This window comes from Gadus morhua, chromosome 12 (genome assembly GCF_902167405.1).
Source record: "Gadus morhua chromosome 12, gadMor3.0, whole genome shotgun sequence".
NCBI lineage: Eukaryota > Metazoa > Chordata > Actinopteri > Gadiformes > Gadidae > Gadus > Gadus morhua.
The window spans coordinates 22,718,801-22,739,302 of record NC_044059.1 but is presented as its reverse complement, the minus strand read 5'-3'; the positions used below and the strand labels follow the sequence as shown (position 1 = coordinate 22,739,302).

The 20,502-nt window shown below is 46.3% G+C and overlaps 2 protein-coding genes across 2 annotated transcripts in view; one reads left to right on the top strand and one right to left on the bottom strand.

Annotated features, from left to right (window-relative positions):
* Window positions 1-10,418, top strand: part of arhgap39 (Rho GTPase activating protein 39) — a 46,190-nt gene extending 35,772 nt beyond the window's left edge. Inside the window, exons 4-11 of the mRNA XM_030372043.1 lie at window positions 1,160-1,324; window positions 1,796-1,981; window positions 2,711-2,924; window positions 3,855-3,928; window positions 6,041-6,240; window positions 6,738-6,829; window positions 7,417-7,586; window positions 8,956-10,418. Coding sequence (XP_030227903.1) covers window positions 1,160-1,324; window positions 1,796-1,981; window positions 2,711-2,924; window positions 3,855-3,928; window positions 6,041-6,240; window positions 6,738-6,829; window positions 7,417-7,586; window positions 8,956-9,150 — 1,296 coding nt within the window. The 3' untranslated portion in view covers window positions 9,151-10,418. The remainder of the gene's footprint in view (window positions 1-1,159; window positions 1,325-1,795; window positions 1,982-2,710; window positions 2,925-3,854; window positions 3,929-6,040; window positions 6,241-6,737; window positions 6,830-7,416; window positions 7,587-8,955) is intronic.
* A 2,023-nt stretch (window positions 10,419-12,441) lies between these two features.
* Window positions 12,442-20,407, bottom strand: lrrc40 (leucine rich repeat containing 40). The gene is made up of 15 exons (XM_030372087.1): window positions 20,151-20,407; window positions 18,933-19,114; window positions 18,729-18,802; window positions 18,512-18,641; window positions 17,537-17,660; window positions 17,310-17,449; window positions 16,793-16,965; window positions 16,212-16,302; window positions 15,754-15,799; window positions 15,217-15,319; window positions 14,796-14,903; window positions 14,474-14,584; window positions 13,715-13,792; window positions 13,039-13,224; window positions 12,442-12,837 (listed from the first exon to the last, which is right to left on the bottom strand). Exons 1-15 carry the CDS (start codon window positions 20,293-20,295, stop codon window positions 12,732-12,734), a joined length of 1,797 nt encoding a protein of 598 aa, XP_030227947.1. The 5' UTR covers window positions 20,296-20,407; the 3' UTR covers window positions 12,442-12,731.
* Window positions 20,408-20,502: the final 95 nt, after the last annotated feature.

Genomic DNA, 20,502 nt, shown 5'->3' with positions numbered 1-20,502 from the left:
CGACACCCCGTTGTTTGAATGTCATCCATATTTGATGAACACTGACTAGCTTATATAACGGTGGAAGCCACTGTCAATCAGATAAGGGACTAACACTGTAGTATCTCAGTTCTTCGTCTTATTTATTTATTTATTATTTTTCAGTATTCAAGACACAACGCAGCAATGTGATTTGAAAGTGACCCTTTGTGCAACAGTATATTTCTAGCAAATGTTGACAATGCAGAAGTGCATTGAGGCTGTTGTGTTTCCTTACTTTTAAGACATTTTTTGTGATGGTTATTCATGTGCACACCAACACACACGCACGTACATGCAAAGACACACACACACACACACACACGACCACCCACAGGCCTGCTGTGCTGGTGGTTTCTGGGTAATTGCCGTAGACTGCTCCACATAAATGCTGACGTAGCAGGACATTGGCTGCGATAAGACTCCATTGATTTCAGGGAGCAACAACAGCAGTTGATTAATTAGTACTTTAGCTCTAGTTCAGGAATAACTTTCACTAATACTTTGGAAAACTTAAACGGACGTCCATTTTCCTTTCCACCATTAAGCCCTTTTATAAATGTTTGTTTTGATACATGAATTGATATTTTTCTTGCTATGCTTCGGCACACCAAGATTTGACTTTTAAATGCTGAACAACAATAGATCTGCAATGATTGGTTTTATAATCTGTTTTCCCTCTCCCCACTCTCTCTCTGCCTCTCTCTCTGCCTCTCTGTGTACCTCTCCCCCTCTCTCTCTCATCCTCTCTCTCTCTGCCTCTCTCTCTCTGCCTCTCTGTGTACCTCTCCCCCTCTCTCTCTCTGCCACTCTCTCTCTGCCTCTCTGTGTAACTCTCCCCCTCTCTCTCTCTGCCTCTCTCTCTCTGCCTCTCTATCTCTGCCTCTCTGTGTACCTCTCTCTCTCTCCCTCTCTCTCTCTCTCTCTCTCTCTCTCTGTGTACCTCTCTCTGCCTCTCTCTGCCTCTCTCTCTCTCTCTCTCTCTCTCTCTCTCTCTCTCTCTCTCTCTCTCTCTCTCTCTCTCTCTCTCTCTCTCTCTCTCTCTCTCTCTCTCTCTCTCTCTCTCTCTCTCTCTCTCTCTCTCTCTCTCTCTCTCTCTCTCTCTCTGCCTCTCTGTGTACCTCTCTGCCTCTCCCCCCAGTCTGAGGACCTGGGGGCGTGTGCCCAATTTGAGGCCAGCAGAAACGCCCGCAACATGATGCCCAGTGCCAGCTGTGGCGTCTTCCCAGAGTTCACCCTGAGGAAGCCGTCCTCCGAGACGGACATCGAGAACTGGGCCTCCAAGCACTTTAACAAACACACACAGGTGCTCCAGAGAACTCACTCACTCACTCACTCACTCACTCACTCACCTTCTTATGTGCATGCCTGTATATAGTGTACATCCTCTTTACGTTTCCTCTCATGCTTGCATACATTGGTTTCATATGGTTTTCTTGCATACATCATTGAAAAATTTTCATTCTTAAAAAAAAAATGATATCATAAAAATGAATTTATCATCGTTTTTACCTGTCGAGCACGATGCTCTACGACCACGTCTTTCCCCTCTCACTTCCCTCGCCGCTGCCTACACATGCCTCAGCCCTATAGGCTTCTTACCCGAGTGCTCAACCTGGTTCTACATGCTAGCCTTTAAAACCGTGATGGCTGCTTGGTGAATAAGGCCAACACATCAGGCTGTCTTAACGTCTGTTATGTCCCTCTCGGCCCCTCCCTCTCTGCCCCTCCCCCTTGGCCCCTCCCTCTCGCCCCTCCCCACCTCCCTCCCTCTCAGGGTCTGTTCCGGAGGAAGGTGTCCATCGCCAACATGCTGGCGTGGAGCAGCGAGCCCATCAAGAAGCCCATGATCGTCACGTCGGACCGCAACGTGAAGCGGGAGGCGGTGGACATCTTCAAGCTCATCCAGACCTTCATGGGGGACCGGCGCTCCAAGACCGAGCCCCTCGTCGTGGCGCTGGAGGTCGGTGGTCGACGGGGCCTTCTGGATGTGTTTTTGATGAGTGTAGTCTGAAGGCAGTACTGCCGACGTCATGTGTAAAGCTGACAGGCCGGTCATCCTGCATCGTGTGCACATTTCGGTGATGCACAGAGCACACAGCGCAAATTTAAGCTTCCTTACTAAAGAATGGAATCCTGTTGTTTATAGCGGAGCACATGTGTTCTTGTGGAAGCATCATTTCCCAGCAAGGTTCAACGGTTTTAAGGTTAAAGTATAAAATTAACGATTTATTTTTAAAGGGAACATATCACACCACCAGGTGTGAGTGTGATTAGCCGTTACAAGCCATTCTGAGAATCGGCCTCTTCTGACATCACAAGTGGGCGTGTCCACAGAGATGTATGACGGATAGACGAGCACCTTTTGCTACAGTCCACTCAGTAGGCTGGTAGACTGATCTATCCAGCACACATCTAGGCGGACACGCCCACCTGTGATGTCAGAAGAGGCAGATTTTCAAAACGGCTTGTAACGGCTAATCACCCTCACACCTGGTGGTATAATATGTCACCTTTAACTATTGGTCAGAAACCCGTCCTCCTAAAACATCCTTGCGCCGTGCTGCTGCAGTAACAGCCCGTCCACCGCTTGCCGTGATGCACGCCGCTGCATAATGAATGTGGTGCATCGACGAGGGCCTCGCCGAGAGCTCCCCGGATGAGTAACCCCTACCTCTGGGTCCCTGGCCAGGTGGTGGTGCGCGGCTGGAGCAGCCAGGGCCTGCGCGACGAGCTCTACATCCAGCTGTGTCGCCAGACCACGGAGAACTTCCGCTACGACAGCCTGGAGCGGGGCTGGGAGCTCATGGCCATCTGCCTGGCCTTCTTCCCCCCCACGCCCCGCTTCCACGCCTACCTGGAGGGCTACATCGCCCGCCACACGGACCCCCTTAACGACACCAAGGGTGGGTGTGTGTGGACCGATGGGCGGATTCTGAAACAAGACTGAAGACTTTTATGATTGCTCTTGCTCTCTAAATACATTGCACTATCTACAATGCATTTTTTTTTTACTTTGCCTTTATTTATTTTACGTGTAATTTTATTTTATTATTTCCTCTTATTGAATTTCGAGTCTGCCTCGTGTATGAAAAGTGCTGTATGAATAAAATTGCATTGCATTGCCTAGATAGAGAGACAAGGCTTTAGTTTAACCCTCCCTATTGTGGAGGACGTTGAGTGAGAAGCCTTTCACCACACGCACACGCCCATGAAGTTAATGCATATCTGAGAGTATGAGAGCAGTGGAAAAATACTATGTATGGACTAGTATCATTTTCGTGCCCACGCTCCACAAACTTGACTGACTGGCTCCTCTGACAGAGTACTGGTGTTTGTAGGGCTTTCAAACAAAAGGACACACACTCAAAGGAAAACAACAGTTGGTTCTCTCTGCCAATAGGCTTTGAGTCTCTGTCTCCCTCCTCAGCCCCTGTTTCTCTCATCCTATTCTGCATGGGTCACTGCAGCCGCGTGACCATCAGGAAAGAAACTAAAATAAAGAAGGGTCACCACCTTTACACAGCAAAGAAAAGTGTGGGTCGCACAGCTTGCAAATTGGTTTATTTTCCAGCACATTGAAAGCACGGGCAGCAATAAAAGAAAAAAACGTTTACGTATTTAATCAATCAAATCAAAGATTTAATGTGGATTTATGAAGAAAAACACGGGCGGGTAAATGCTAAAATATTTGAACTACAGACTCCAGCGTTCCTGGCTTAATTTACTGGAGGGTTTTACTGTACAACTTCCCCCTCTAATCATCCTGACTTTGTTCATCAATGAAAGAGCAAGGAGTTGGCTTTTAAAATGTGTTTTTCCTTTTTTTGCTGCAGGAGTGGCCATCAGCAGTTACGCCAAATACTGCTACCGTAAACTCACAAAGGCTGCTCTAACCGGGGCCAAGAAGGTATGTACGATCTATGACTCTGTGCTCCAAAATTACCAGCATCCTCCTCAGTAGTCCTATTACATTACCAGAACATCTGGGGGAAGAGGGCACAGAGCCTGTTCCCAAAACCAAGATCTGAAAGGGGCAGAGTAACACCTCGTTTTCCTGTTTCTTGACTCAGATATTTCTTGAGGTGATACTCATTCAAGCAAGTGGATGACACATTCAGAAGGAGGTTCCCTTTACCGACGCATTGTCTCAGAACGGTGGAGTCAGGACAGGATGTTGTAGCTTGTCTTCCCACAGGGAATAGTTTACTGGCCGAGTTGGTGAAATCTGTTAGCCAATCATGCACTCACAGAGCCCAGCCTCAATTTGCATAATCGGTTGAGAGAAAATATGAAGCAAAACAAGGTGAAATGCTCCATTTGCATAGAATTTAGCTTCTCTGTCTTCCCAATTGAAGTTATTAAAGTAAAGTCTCATGAGTGATCTGAGACTAGCGCCGAGATTGTTGGACAGAAGACCACGAGAACGGGGCCAATTCCGGTCATGTGTGGTTGATGAAGTGCGGAGGGCAGCCTAATCAAGTTGTCTTTGTCCCGCTGTGATGTGTTGTGACAAGGCTTGTTAGTGGATACATGCCCTCTCACATGGGGGCACCCGTCTCGCTGCTGCATGGTAATGAGTCGTTTCATCTGACTCCGAGGTGTAAAGGCTCGTTCTATCCACCGCGGCTTAAGGGCGATCGGCACATCTGGGATGCGTTTGTTGGGCAAACGCCAACGCAAAGCCTTCAGAGAGACACGCTTAAGATTGTGGCACTGGCTTCAACATTTTGGATTAAATGTGCATCCAAGGTTTATCATTTGTAGATTAAAGACCCAGCTCATGCGAGGGCAGCTGACCCTGAACCAAACCCAGGAGACACCCCTCTCTCTCTGGTGCTCTCTTACTACTCCACGTGATGGGAAGACCTGCAGCAAAGCACTGCCCTTCAGGACAATCAAGCAGGTTTCTGTCAAGTGTCATTTATTAGTTTAATTACACAATGTGTGATGCACAATGCAACAATATTTGTCAAGGTTGTATGTGTAGTATACAAATGCCCCACCAGGGGGAATAGGACGCTTGTCAAACATGACAACATCATACAAGGGGAATGCAATCCAAAAATAGCGTGTGTGTGTGTGTGGGTGTGTGCATGTGTGCCTAAGCGTGGCATAGCTAATGGATGCATCACGGATGTAGCTGCAGTGATAACAGTGCTGGGGTGCTTTGGCACAGTGTCTACCCAGCCTGTGCCAGCAGTCCCCACAGGGTATTAATAGAGGCAGGTTGTCACACAGTGGTTTTACATACACCCACACACAGTAACACACTACCAAGTCCCTGAAGGTCTCCGGGTGTTTGACTGCTATTAACCTGCTAACCTTTCACAGCAGATGAATGTGCTGTCGGTGGGGTCTCTCCAAGACAGACTTGGGGAGGAGGAGGTCACATGGCTCCTCTTATCTCATCGACCTCCTTCTCTAAATATAGCTCCCCTTCTGGCCATGGGGGGAATGGAGAAGTGGGCTCTTTTCTCTCCCCCCCCCCCCCCCCCGTTCCCTTCTCGAATGTACCGTAGCTCCTCGTGGATTTGACCTGCCAATATCCTGTACTACTTAGTTAGTGGGTTACATGCCTCGCCTCACCGACAGGTCGATAGTCAATGTGTGGTTGTCATGTGACCAGGGAAACTGTGGCTTTGCGCATTGAATTATTGTCAGGGGAGGAAGCACCCTGTTCCATTCTGGGCCAAGAGGCTCCATCAACTTGTCATTGGCCATAAATAACTTTTCAGGTGAAGAAATGGAGATTGTGGAGAATTAGAGTTTGAGTGAGAGAGAGCACGATTTTGAAAATAAACAACCAAAATAATGACTCCCCCCCCCCCTGCCTACGTTTCTCCGCCGTTGAGAAGTGTTGCATTTCCCACACCTCTGATTGACAGGTCAGATGAAATCCCTAGACCAATCACAGAAAATGATGCCCCGATTGCCCGCCCTGAAACCGCGATCTTCCCCTCCCCAGAGCTGAGCAGCTCCTCACACCACCTACCTTCCTGTTTCCCCCGACGACCCGCAGGGCGTGCAGAAGCCGTGTCTGGAGGAGATCAAGCACGCGCAGAACGCCATCTTCAGCCCCTCCATGTTCGGCTCGTCGCTGGAGGAGGTGATGGTGCTGCAGACGGAGCGCTACCCCGAGCGCCAGCTGCCCTGGGTGCAGACGCGGCTCTCCGAGGAGGTGCTGGGGCTCAACGGGGACCAGACGGAGGGCATCTTCAGGTACGCAGCTCGCCGGGGCCGCTCCAGGCTCCTTTCAGGGGCTGTTTTAAGTGTGGGGGCCCCAAACCGGACAGAATCCTTGATTAATTGATGAATTGGTGCCAAATAGTCGAGGCATAAATGGGTCCAATTTCAGAGATTCCTAAATAATTTGACTTTTATTTCTTCAATTATTTGTTATTGAAAATGTTTGTCATATGGCTTAGGGTTAGGGTTTTCTATAGTCCTATCATACATCTGCTCAACAATTATTTTGTATCCGTGATTATTAGCATAGTAGTTCTGCAGGCCTCCCATTTTAATGCTTTAAATGTCCATTTGCAGAGGAAGAATGCAATGCGTTCCATGTTCCGTGTAACCATGTTCCTCCTCCATCAGATCATGTGTGTCCCCGTGGTCTCGGGCACACGGGTCTGCGGTAAGGCTCCTCTGTGTCAGGCCCGTTGTAGTAGCAGGCCTCCCCTCAGCCTAACCCGTCCTCTGTGTCCCGTCCTCAGGGTGCCAGGGGACATCGACGAGGTGAACGCCCTGAAGCTGCAGGTGGACCAGTGGAAGATCCCCACGGGCTTGGAGGACCCCCACATCCCCGGTACGGCGCTCTCTGGAGATCAGAGGCCCGGAACACATGTTGTGGGATTTACTAGGGTGTTCCTTGGTCATTGTGGTGGTTGTTAGTGTGTTCTTTCCTTATTGAGTACCCCCATGATTCACCACTATGTTGAGTATCTGCTCTCACCACGCTCAGTCTCCATCTCGCTGAATTTGAAATGAAAATGCTGTATTGGAATTCTAGCTACTTGAACAAATTGCCAAAGCAATAACGTGAAATAGCTAAGACGATTTTAAAAAGGGTTAGGGTTAGAGAAAAAAATGCTGTGGAAAAGTGATTATCAATCAGATTAAACGGAAGTATCTCTTATTTGATACCATCTGTTATTCACTCTCCCTCTGTGTGTGTCTCTCTCCCTCTGTCTGTCTCTGTTTGTCTCACTCTCTGTCTCTCCATCTGTCTGTCTCTGTCTCCGTCTCTCTCTCTCTCTCTCCGTCTCTGTCTCTCTCGTTCTCTCTCTCTCTGTCTCTGTTTCTCTCTCTCTGTCTCTCTCTCTCTCGTTCTCTCTCTGTCTCTGTTTCTGTCTCTCTGTCTCTGTCTGTGTGTGTGTGTGTGTGTGTGTTTAGCATCTCTGCTGAAGCTGTGGTACCGGGAGCTGGAGGAGCCTCTGATCCCTCATGAGTTCTACGAGGACTGCATTACGCACTACGACAACCCTGAGGCGGCGGTGAACGTGGTGCTGGGCCTGCCGCACATCAACAAGCTGGTGCTCTGCTACCTCATCCGCTTCCTACAGGTAACGCGCGCGCACACACACACACACACACACACACACACACACACACACACACACACACACACACACACACACACACACACACACACACACACACACACACACACACACACACACACACACACACACACACACACCCCCCCCCCCCCCCCCCCCCCCCGTGCATTGATTTAATTTTAGAGCATGATCGTGGGAAAGGAGCAAAGTTACCACGGATAGATTCAGTGAGACAATGGGTGAACAAGATTCATATAGGGAATTGCATTGTGGGTAGTGAATACAGAGGTCACAAAGGTGAGTAGTAGTGACCATCGTGGAGAGTTTAGGATCGGCAGGAGAGGCTGTTAGTTAAACTGCGATACACTATTGGTGAAGTGGAAATGTCTGCAAGACTGCAAGCAAGGCTGCAACACAGTTAAAGGATGCCGATTGGCAAGGCCTGAGCATCAGACCTCGTGGCCACAGTGGGAATGCAACTATCTTAACATCTCTCAGTTAGAGAGAGGAAGGAGGTATCTAGTTCCAAGGAGAATGTAAACAGTTCCTTTTAGATTGACCAGTAATTATATAAACAAAAATTAATGTCATGTCTATAATTGTATATTGTAGTTATGATTAATATTTCCATGACAACAAAATAACCAAATAAAGTGTAGTGAACACATTATTCAAAATAAAGCAGTAACCAAACACTTAAAATCCAGCGAGAGCAGGAACCATTTCAGGTTAGAATGTTTAGTACCGTTTCATTCGGTGAAGTTACAAATTTGAACAACATGGAAACAAGAAAGGGCATGTTTGGCAAGAGTCCTGTTTTGGGTTCTGGCCCCGTTATTTTATTTTGAGTGCGGCAGGGTGACTATAAATAAATTGTACTTTCTGCACCATGAAAACCGAAAAGATTCAAACTGGAACCAAGTCAATCTCCATGGATTCCTTAAAGTGCCCTCTAATAGTGGCCACTTACACCTCAGCTTGGAAGAACGAACATATGCCCATTAAAAGGAAATTAGACAGAAAATATAATATATATTTTTAGTTCTTAATTCTTTAGCTGTCAACAAAGACAACTAAACTAAAGACGCACAGCACCGCTGAAATGGAGGTGTGTGTGTGTGTGTGTGTGTGTGTGTGTGTGTGTGTGTGTGTGTGTGTGTGTGTGTCACTGCTGCCCTTCAAACTGGCCACCTGGCCCACCAATAAGCAGGGACCACAGCCACACATCTGACCAATGAACCAACTCACCATATCAACTCACCAAAGAAACAAACACAAAGTGACGGCAACACAAATAAAGCAGGCCGTCATAACGCATAATGTGTCCTTGTGTGTGTGTGTGTGTGTGTGTGTGTGTGTATCGCCACGCCAGGTGTTCGCCCAGGCGGCCAACGTGTCCTACACCAAGATGGACGTCAACAACCTGGCCATGGTGATGGCGCCCAACTGCCTGCGGTGCCAGTCAGACGACCCGCGCATCATCTTCGAGAACACGCGCAAGGAGATGTCCTTCCTGCGCGTGCTCATCCAGCGGCTGGACACCAGCTTCATGGACGGGATCCTATAGCCCCCCCACCCCTCCTATAGCCCCCCCCCTCATCCAGTGGCTGGACACCAGCTCCATGGACGGGATCCTATAGCCCCCCCACCCTCACAGCCCCCCCCCTGTGACCGACAGTGTACACGACAAACACTCAACCTGTGCTACCTGATGACGGCCCCGCGCTAACGCTAACGCTAACACCCCCCCCCACCCCCCTAGTACAGGGACATTGTGGTGCACCATGCGTTATGCGTGCACCATTAAGTCATAGGATACACAGACCGGCACACACACACACACGTATTGGCAGGGATGTCACGATTAGAAAAAATGAAAACATAAAAATATAAAAACATAAGCAACGCGCTCACAACATCAAATGTTATGACCTGGGGGTAAAAAGAAACATTTGCCTTTTGCCGATTTGTTTGTATTTTTTTTTGAAAGCTCAATAACCTCCACTAACCACCTTTTGATTGCACACACACACACACACACACACACATCCGCGAGTGCATGCATGCCCCCTGGTCGCATTAACACATTCACAGAGACACACAAACACACACACACACAGCCGTCTGGACCACCAAACACACTGCCTTCTTCAACAAAACACCGGTGTGCTTTTGACCACATTTTTTTAACCCACCCAGGAAGAACACAAAAAAAAGAACTTCAAACCAGTGTGAACTGAATTGGGCTGAGACCAGAGCCAGGAGGAGAAGGGTGGGTGATGTATGGTGGGCTCAGGGGCGGGGGGGGCCCGTGGCTCTGTATCCCGAGGGCACCCAAGTATGAAGGTGCCGAGGCAATGTCCTGGCCGACACACACACACACACACACACACACACACACACACACACACACACACACACACACACACACACACACACACACACACACACACACACACACACACACACACACACACACACACACACACACACACACACACACACACCCCACAGCTGGTTCTTGCTGAAGTTCATGGTGGTCACGATCTGTCAGGCTGCAGCGTCACACACTTCATCTGGAATGTTTTCTGATTGCCTCTCACTGGCACACACACACACACTGACGCACACAGTCAATACAACGATTGAGGAGGGTCGGAGTACTGCAGAACCGCGAATAAGGAGAGGAGTAAACGATGTCCACACACACAATGGTATTTACATGGATGAAGGAATGGCTATTATAGGTATTGAGTGATTGACGTTGACCTCCCCCCCAGCCTTCAGTGTACCGGACCATTGATGCCCCCAACAACCTCTAAACCCCCCCCCCCCCCCCCCCCCCCCCCCATTCCTCTCAAAGACTGATTTACGAATGTGTCCGTCCTGTGTGGTTTGTCCGTCCAGCTGTTTTAAAGAAGCCGTATGTCCATCCTATTGTTTACATGACACATCTGCCTCACAGCAGCCCGTCTTCGATGGTCTAGAGTTGAAGGGTTTATCGAGGGTGTTCCTTTGGTTTTTAACCTGAGCTCTACGAAAGTAATTTATTTTTATTTATTTTATTTGTATTTTATTGCCTTTTTTGAAAGATGTATTATTGCTCCTCTCCATTTGTCACTTTCTAGTAAAAAGGTGTTTGTGTGGATATACTTTTCTTTTTTCTTAAAAATGACATGTTTATACACAAGTTGAGGCGTGGCCCTTTTAATGTACATGTGGGTATGTGTGAATGTTGCGGCCTGTACAGATGCACTGTTGTCAATCTACTTAACGCAAAAGGGATGAACTTTGTCATTTGTTTTGAATACGTATCTGCGTTCAGTCACAGAAAACACACAAACACGGAAGTTCAACTGAAAAAGAAAAACGAGTATTTGACTGTAGTTCTTACATCTTTCCCTCACACACAGAATTCCTATCCCTCTCACCACCACACAAATATACATATATAAATATATATATATCATGTACATTAAACTGATGTACAGACTGTGTAAAAAAAATAACTAGTAAATAGGCATACAAACTATTGTGAAGCGTGAAACGCGTCAGTGGGACCACTGAGTTTCCTACGTCTGAAGGTGAGTTTGCAGCCATTTTTATCCTTCATTCCGCCCTTTCAAAGTAAGAGCGTGAAGACCATGTAGGGCTGCTGCCAACCAGCTGCAAAGCTACCAGATGGTGTTTCTTTCTGTTTTGTCTCGTTTAACCCATACCTCTAAACCTCAGCCCCTCGGCTGTCATTTATACCGTAACAGGTCTGCGGGAAGGGGAGGAAGGTTTGAAGCTCTGCGCTGACGCTTTTGTTACTAAACTTAAATGTGACGTTTATCACTTTACCCCTCCCCTCTCTAACCACCACTTTAATCGTTCACAACTACAATAGGCTCCGCCCCCTGTGTGTAAGGGTCTTTTTACATAGCTATGGTATACTGCCAATGGAAGGGGGGGGGGGGACATTATGACTTGACAAGGGATGAACTGTTTATTTGTGCCCCTGTGACCACTCACTTCTCAAGGATGTGATCTGTAAAACAGAAGACGTGTTGTGAAACATACATAATGATTGGAGTGTGACTTAAGTTGTGGGTTGGGGATGTGTGTGTGTGTGCATATGTGCGTGAGTGTGTCCATGCAAGAGAAGGTTTTAGATAGAATAGAACGTGTAGCAATGTTGTGTATTGAGCCGATCCAGCAAATGAACCAGTCAGCATGCAGAAAAAAGTTCTGTTTCTTCACGCATAAAAGGCATACCATTTTATACACTCAAAATAGATTTAAAAAGACAGTATTGCTACATTAAGCTTTAAAGTAAATTCACTATGATTTTTTTGTTTGGATGTCAATGGTTCCGAGTCTGTTATGACTTTGAAGAGGATTCATGTTCTAAAGACGATGTTGCAAGGGATGGGGATCTGAAGCTACCATGTTGCTCACTGCTGCTCTGCTTCGCGCCCATCTGCTCGCTCGCCTTTGTCAAAATGTTGGGTTTCTAATGTCCACCTTCATCATCCACATTCTTTTCAAGAGAGACGACTCTGGAAGTAAAAATGGATGTTTTAAATAAATGATTCAAATGTTCTTAACAAAATAAGTTTTGCTTCTTAATCTTTGTTGGAAATAGAGCAGTTTGGGATAAATTGCAACCCCCCCCCCCCCCCCCCACACACACACACACCCCACCATATTGACATGAGTCACAACCTAATAAAAGGCACACTGCTGAGCTTCTACAGAGCTCATCTCCTGACTCATGAGTAGACTACACACTTCCTGGTTGTGCTTGAGTGGTCAATTAACCAATAGCGTAATGAACTGCAGCACTTATGTAGTAGGCAGTGAAGACAAGACTACGGACCGTGAAATGGCATCTTGTTTATCATGCCTGCAATACACACACACCAAGCAATCATGATTGTGAAGCCACAATGTAAATGCTTTATTGAATGTATAAGTGCTTCTCATTGGATGTAGTAAAGATGTGCTTAAAGAATTTATGGATTGTACGTTTATCATGACCAACAGCCCCATGCTTCCGTAGGGGATTTCACCTCGGGCCAATGGGCAGTGAGGTCGCTGCTAAGCGACCTCACTGCCCATGGGGGTGGGGGCAGAGGGCAGGGTGTAGCCTGAAAGGAAAAGGATTTATGTGGGGATGCGACTGCGGAGATACTCCATCACTGCATCCGTTCCCTTGGCAACGATGGCTGCCCTTGGTGTCCTGAAGGGGTTGCCGTCCAAACTGAGACACCTAGTGAGAGAGAGATAGACTACCTTGGTGATCTACGTTTACATTTAATCGAAAACACATTCAAATAGAAATGAGGACCAAAGTTAAAGCGGATTCAAAAATAGATTTTCCTGAACTGTACTAGCAAATTGGGGTGTGTGGGTACGTCACGTTTTAATACATCCATTTGACCAATCTGAGTGTGTGCACGTCCTGGCCTACCTGAGCGACGTGCAGAGCCCCAGTTCAGGTGCTACGTTGAGCAAGTCGTTGTTGGACAGGTCCAGAGTATACAGAGCCGCCAGCGCCTTTAGACGCTCTGCGTCCAGACCACCCACTTGGTTGTTGCCTAGCAACACCGTCTCCAAGGAAACAATCTCGTACAGGACATCAGGAAAGCATTTGAACCTTTTACCGGAAAAGGAAGGGATGGCAGGAGAGAAATGTATTGTAACTCTCCGGGTGTTGCATGACCTGCTAACCCAACTGGCTGCTGATGAGTGTGCTGGCTATCAGCCCCAGCCAGGACATCACTGTGTCTCCGGTACGGTCTGTCTTTCAAGAATCGTGTGAGGTTGGAATCAAACTGCACAATAAATGCTTTAGGTGAATATTCATTAAGTAATATAAAAAAGGTAATAACTTGTAACTGCATTGTATAAACACTGTTTCATAAACACTTGTACAACTGAACACATTTGAATGTATATTATATTATATAACTTACTCTTTACAGTCTAGCTCCTCACCTTTTCCCTCCCCTAAGACGATTATGCTAGCTTGAGGGCCTGCATGTGTTGGACTAGATGCCATGAAATGACACGGCAGGTCTGGAACTGCAGCATTAACCTTAGTAGCAGTAGCTTTGCACGGTGATGCGAGCGCGTCTGCCACTCACTTGTTATAATTCAGAATCACAGAGCGCAGCTTCTTCAAGGACCCAAGGTCAGAGGGCAGGTCGCTCAGCTGGTTGTTCCTGGCAAGATACAAATCAAACAGATACAATCTAAACCGTGGTAAGAGCGGAGCCATTGGTGATGAGTATGATGCCACCTGCAGACTTATTTTGAAGTTTCAATATGGCTAAGAAGTGAAAAGTTACCACTATCAAACAAATCTTGTGTATTTAAAGCAAGCATAGATCCGAATGCATGAGACTCAATCAAAACCCAAGACAAATGGGGCAGCCATACTTGAGGATAGCAGCTTTAACTTTCAATTCCCAGCTCTTGGTGAAATGAAATTCAAGATATCGACAACCATGAACCATCAGGGTCATTGTAACATAAAATCCCTCATAGCGTGTGTGACCCCACCACTAAAACTGAGCAACAGTGTGTTCCTAAGGAAATTGGCGAACGATTGGATATTTCCCAACTCACGTCACAACGTCCCATAAGGCCTGTCCCATGCTTGATGGCGACAGGTCAACAAAAGACTGAAGACGCAAGCACTTTGTAGCAAGAGCCAAGAAGATCCTGTGACGAAAGACGACCTGACCACCTGAAGGTCTGCTGCACTCAAGCTCGCATTCAAGTGCGCCCTCAAGGGAATGAGCCTGCAACTCAACTGGCTGTCATTCTAACACTGCTTAGGATCTGGTGGTGGACGACGCTGAGGTTTGGACAGTAGAAGTCCCATGATGCATCATCTCTACCTGAGGTCCAGGTGTGTGAGCTGCATCAGGGTGGAGACCGCAGGAGAGAGGCAGGACAGTTTGTTGAAGCCCAGGTTGAGCTCCGTCAACGACCCCTGGAACTCTGCTAGCCTGGGGGATGACGGGGATAGGAGAGGAATTAACATGAGCACCATGTCAGGACCTCTCCAGCCAGAGGGATGGTCATGGTGTTGTTTTATGCATGCATGCAGCACACTGATAGACTGTGTGTGTGTGTGTGTGTGTGTGTGTGTGTGTGTGTGTGTGTGTGTGTGTGTGTGTGTGTGTGTGTGTGTGTGTGTGTGTGTGTGTGTGTGTGTACCTAGGGGGCAGTGTGGTCAGCTGGTTCTTGCTGAAGTTCATGGTGGTCACGATCTGTCCTGCTGCAGCGTCAAACACTTCATCTGGAATGTTTTCTGATTGCTTTTCACTAGCGCACACACACACACACACACACACACACACACACAAGCAGATCACACACACACACACACACACACACACACACACACACACACACACACACACACACACACACACTTAACCTTAGGTTCCTGTTTTATTGAAATGATCAACACATTTCTCACCAAGAACTCAGCTTTCAAGTTCATACGTACATACACAAATGAAACACAAATTAGAATATACGGACACCGCCAATACACACGCACAACAATGTCTGGGGGTCTGATTCTCAGACAGGTGGGATTAACCCTCCCGAACCCTTCTGTTGCTCTTTGTACCTGTAGTCCAGGATCTTGAGTGTCTGGAGGTTGTGGATGTTTACCCTGGCCTGGCTGGGTAGAGTCATGGCAGTGGGAGTCTCGTCGACTTTACCTGGCTCCTCTAAGAATGACAACAACCACAAGACTCTTCAAACACTCATACACAGAGTATGATATTAATCAATGTGTGTTGCCAGGGGGTTATTAAGGATGATTCATTAGTACAGAACTTGGCTGGCTAGCCATTTACTAGCTTGTGGCTAGCATTACAAATAATTAGAAGAGCAAGCAACAAGTAAGGTCTACTCATTCTTTTAAAAAAAAAAACTATTTGCAATTAAATTGCCGGGTCTCCCCTATAAATCCAGATGTGCACCGTCCTAAAGCAGTCCCAGAAACCACTGCCGTACTTCCAAAATGTGTTTGGACCCCTAATCAAGCAGCTAGAATATATGCATTTATGCTGTGTTCTTCTTAGTCATAGCAGTAATTCAAGTGGGCTGAATAGACAGAAGTAGAAAATAAAAATGATTCAGTCACACCACATTATATCACCTTTAATTCTTCCCCGTAAATATTTCAGCAGCTCAGTGGTTCCTTTCTGGCAGAAGGAAGCAGAATAAATATCATTATGGCGTTTTGACTGATCACTAATACAGACCTCCACGGCAGAAATAACTCAATTCTGACCATTGTTGTATCTACCATTTTTAAATCCCAATCATTAATATGTGTATTAATGATAATTATGGTAGCAGTGTATTTAATCACCACTAAATTATTTCGCAATGACATGGTATTAAAATGGGATTGGAGCCAACTGAGACAGTTGTTAGTTAACTAGCAGTCGGTACAAATGCCACAAGCCCTTAAGACACAAGGGAGGGATCTGTTATAAAGATGATCAAAGTGGGCTTGATGGAGGATTTTCTGATTGCAAGAGATGTTTGATGTCTGTGTGTGTGTGTGTGTGTGTGTGTGTAGCTGTGTATGTAGCTGTGCGTGTGACCTACAGATAGCAGGTCTCTTCGGATTCCTCTCAGCGGGTTGCCTTCCAACATTAAGACCTTCAGATTGGGAAGCAGGCTGAGAGAGGCTGGAAGACTAATGGAGGGACACACACACACACACACTACATTATACCATACTAGCCAAACACATGTGAAGATATCCCGCACACATCTCTAGTTGCACCCACGGAGTTGGCGTAACCTTAGGCAACGGGCCAAATAGATTATGAAACTGCACACCACACATCATGGCCACAGGCCGATAACAACCCAGCGCTGCCCCCGAATCTCCCTGTGCACATACTTTGACCTACTGTAGCAGCTTGCCAGACTGTTCTTTCTCTCTCATTTGAATAAAAGGTAAAATCAACTGAAGGCTCATCCTTGAAAAGAACCCACAACAGTCCTTGTTTGTAATCCGGTCCGTCCACTAGGGGGGCCTCTAGAGCTGCCCATCAAGAGCCCTGTGCAGTAACAGCCTCAACTGTCAAACCCCTATAAGGTGGGACAGCTCTCTCCGTGGGTCACCACACTGCTTCCATACGCTAGGCGCCATGCCGGGGCGTCAGGCGGGCGGGACCTACGTGGCGACGTCGTTGTTGGTGAGGTCCAGGCGTGTGAGCGTGGCCAGCAGGGTGACCTCCTCCGGGATGCTCTGGATCTTGTTGTCCCGGAGCTCCAGGAGGGAGATGGCCGCCAGGCTGGCCAGCTGCTCCGCCTCCAGCCGCTCGATCTGGTTGTTGCCCAGGTACAGCTCCTACAGACAGACAGGCAGACAGACAGGCAGACAGACAGGCAGGCAGACGTAAAGATGATATGATTGCATTGACCGTGCTACGGCCTGAATTTCATGTTGGCGGCATAATGATATTATAATATAATGAAAAATGAAATAAAGTGCAATTCCGTGCCCGCATCCAACTATCCACAAGAAAATACTAAATAAATGAAAAAGATGAACCACTATTATACCCAATATAAATAACAATAACGTGAATGGGCCAGTTAATCTAAGCCTTGGGATGTCTGAACACAAAAATGGATTCCTTTTGAAGGCCAACGTCTACAGAGTCCACGACTAGATTTTATAACCACGGTCACCTTCAGAATGGTGGCAGGGAGTTGCGGCAGGAGGCGGAGCTTGTTGTGCCTGAGGTAAAGCTGCTCCAGACTGGTCATTTCCGATAGGCTAGCAGGAACGCAGGTCAACTGGTTATTGCTGCAGTCAAGCAGCTTCAGACCTGTAAACGCACAACAAGGTCTGAGTACGTTCCCTCTAGAGACAAAACGCGTCTCACTTGAGGTTAGACACATGAAAGGGTTCTCACTTGCTAGTTTGGCCAGACTGTCAGGCAAGGAGGTGAGCAGGTTGTGGGACAAGTCTAGTTTCTGGAGACAGGCTAGATGCCCCAGGCCGGAGGGGAGGGAGTTTAAGCGGTTGCTGGAAAGGACCTAAAAACAAGCAAAAGCAACACCTAGTTAACCAGGTAAATAAAAAAGTAGTGTTTCCAACCTGTGGTGTGGGTACCACTGGTGGTATGTGAGGGTACTGCAGGTGGTAAGGGAAAGTGTTTCTTAACATGGAGAAATTTTCAATGATAGAAAAAAGTTTAAAGACTTTAAAATGTATAAATTATTAATATAGTTCAGAAAATATATGGCTTGTTTTTATTTAAAGAATAGCTTTTCTTACATTCCACTGCAATGTTTTCCATTGTAATGTTATCCATTGATGTATTTATCTATTTAGTTGCCAAGTTAACACAATGGGACTTATTCTTCTACTGTTTCCTACTGGCCATAGACTTGCAGTAATATTTGTGTACAAATGGGGCGCTTGCGCACTTTGCATAGCCACTACATCGATATTTATCTACTTATCCTGTTTGCTTATGAGGTGGTTCGCGAAAGGTCTTGAAGGCAATTAAGTGTCTTCAAGTGCTTTAGTACATTAAGTAAAAGGTTGGGAACTAGTGTACTACAGTGCAGTGTCCAATATATAAAATAATAGTTTGACAAGAGGGACAAAAGAGTGCCAAATCAGAATGAGTCAGACAACAGCATCTTTATTTAATTACAAAATAAAAGTAGAGTGTAGCCATTTCAATCAATTCAGTGTAGGTGGGGTACTGTGTGATGAAGTATTGATGTTTATCAACTGTAATTAAACTACAAAGCAGTGTGTCGTACTGTACTACACACTGCTTTGTGTAGTACTGTACTACACAAAGCAGTGTGTAGTACTGTACTACACAAAGCAGTGTGTAGTCCAAATCTCTTTAAGTTAGCATTGGTTATCTTACCAGCTCAGTCAGATTGTCTAGTTGTCCCAGCTCTTCGGGCAGCGTTTCTAGAAGGTTCTTCTGGAGGGTCAAGCTGTGCAGGTTATGCAATCTGCACATTTCCACAGGCAAGGTGCTCAGCTGGTTGTTACTGGTTGACACACAAAACACACACTGCATTTGGCTGTTGAATCATCCCTAGTGGTCAGAAAATGTGTGCGCGTGCGTGTGTGTATACCTGAGTCGGAGCTGCTGTAACTGCTCCAGTTCTCCCAGAGCACCGGGTAAACTGGTCAGCTTGTTGTCATGGAGCTGAACATCAAAACAGTACGCAAAACAGGAATAAATATAACTTTTTGTCATGCTTGATGCAATTAATTAGTTTATTATTATTTACACTGGCTTTATACAGTTACTAATTACTAACTCTATCCTCACTTACGTCCAGTGTGGTAAGCCCTGGGAGGAGTCTGATGTCATCCGACAGTGTCGTGAGCTGATTGGACGAGAGCAGCAGTTTGATGAGGTCTGTCTGTTCCCACCAGCGGTCATCTGCCCCAAATGACAGATTCTTATTGGCTTCCTCTGGCGTGTCCACATTAAGGCGGTACACATTCTGGGGGACTGAAACAGACGTCACTGTGGTTAGTATTACTGGTAACTAGTAGTTTAGCGACCAGATGTGTGTATTGGCACTTTGACGGGTGTGTGATTATTACTACAATGGGATATACACATATAATAAATACACACACAACACAGCAGGACTCCATTTGTAAGGTCTTGGGTTGTGTGGCTTTTGAAAAAAATCAGCATTAAGCACACTGTAACAGCAAATACATTCCTCTTAAGCCATGCAACTAGTTACCTACCACTTTATAATAGAGTATCTCAATGATGTCCAACATTGCTGGTTGCTGGGCTTGGCTTTGTTTCACGACGTTTCTTAACTACACAGAATATTATATTATTCTATAAAATATTGTGGAAAAGATTTGATTTGGGCAAGACAACTAAATCCTAAAAACTCCTGCTATTCTGTAGTCTGATGCAGGCCTATATTAAAGGAAGAACTATCTTCTACACCAGTAATGAAGGAGAACAACAATAAAATATCCTCTTAATTAGTTCAGACTTTGACCCTTCGCTGACCTGTCAGCAAGGAACCAAGTTCCGCCAAGACATGAAGGTCTCCAACACGAGGTTTCAGGTCACGTCAAGAGACCAAAATAAATGGTGATCAGCATTTCATAAACTACTGGCTCATACATGAAAAAATAATGCTACCCGATTACATAATCCAAAATGTGAATATCAATAAACGACGACAATGACGACAACTTGACACACAATTGTATAAATATATAATAAGGTGAAACTAGTCTCCAACTCTGTACTTGAATGCTTTAATCGATCAGATCTCAAATCAGCATTGATTCAAAACAATATTCTTTCCACTCTCCTGGGTATACATATTAAAAACAGACAATCCTTTATAACTCAAACACTGGGTTGGGTTGTCTACAAGACGTGATGTTACAAGGTACCCGTTATAGTAAATAACAGGTGCCTTGTAACATCACGTCTTGTATTACATATTACCGTTATAACTATAACAGGTAGGTAGGTACCCATTACTATATGCTTGGTGCAGCATTACCTTCAGTTAGCCCACGACCCGATAAGTTGAGCTGGCCGCTCTTTCTCGCAGCGTTCAGCAGTCCGTTGGGAACGGCTGGTTCTGCCTTGTCCGTCTGAAACCCGGACAGGGAGTCCACTCTACCTCCTCTTTTGAAACGAGACATTGTTTGGAATGTATTAAACTACATACATGCCAACACAACTTCTGAAATGGACATAACCGAGTGTGTGTTTATATTTACTTCGCTGCCACGCCCTCATAACAGCTTCCGGGTTACATAGCGCTTTCAAATTAAGGCCACGCTCCGTGTTTTCGGGAGCATAAGACTCTTTAAAGGGCATTCCGCAAAGGAATTGTTTCACGGTTTGAA

What these genes read in the sequence shown, in the direction of transcription:
- lrrc40 (XM_030372087.1), bottom strand. Translation starts at nt 20,295, where the DNA reads ATGTCTCGTTTCAAAAGAGGAGGTAGAGTGGACTCCCTGTCCGGGTTT. An exon ending in TCCCTGCCACCATTCTGAAG is followed by an intron (nt 16,966 to 17,309) that starts GTGACCGTGGTT and finishes GTCTGTCTGTAG; the next exon opens with GAGCTGTACCTGGGCAACAA. An exon ending in ACCAACAACGACGTCGCCAC is followed by an intron (nt 16,303 to 16,792) that starts GTAGGTCCCGCC and finishes TCCCTCCATTAG; the next exon opens with TCTTCCAGCCTCTCTCAGCC.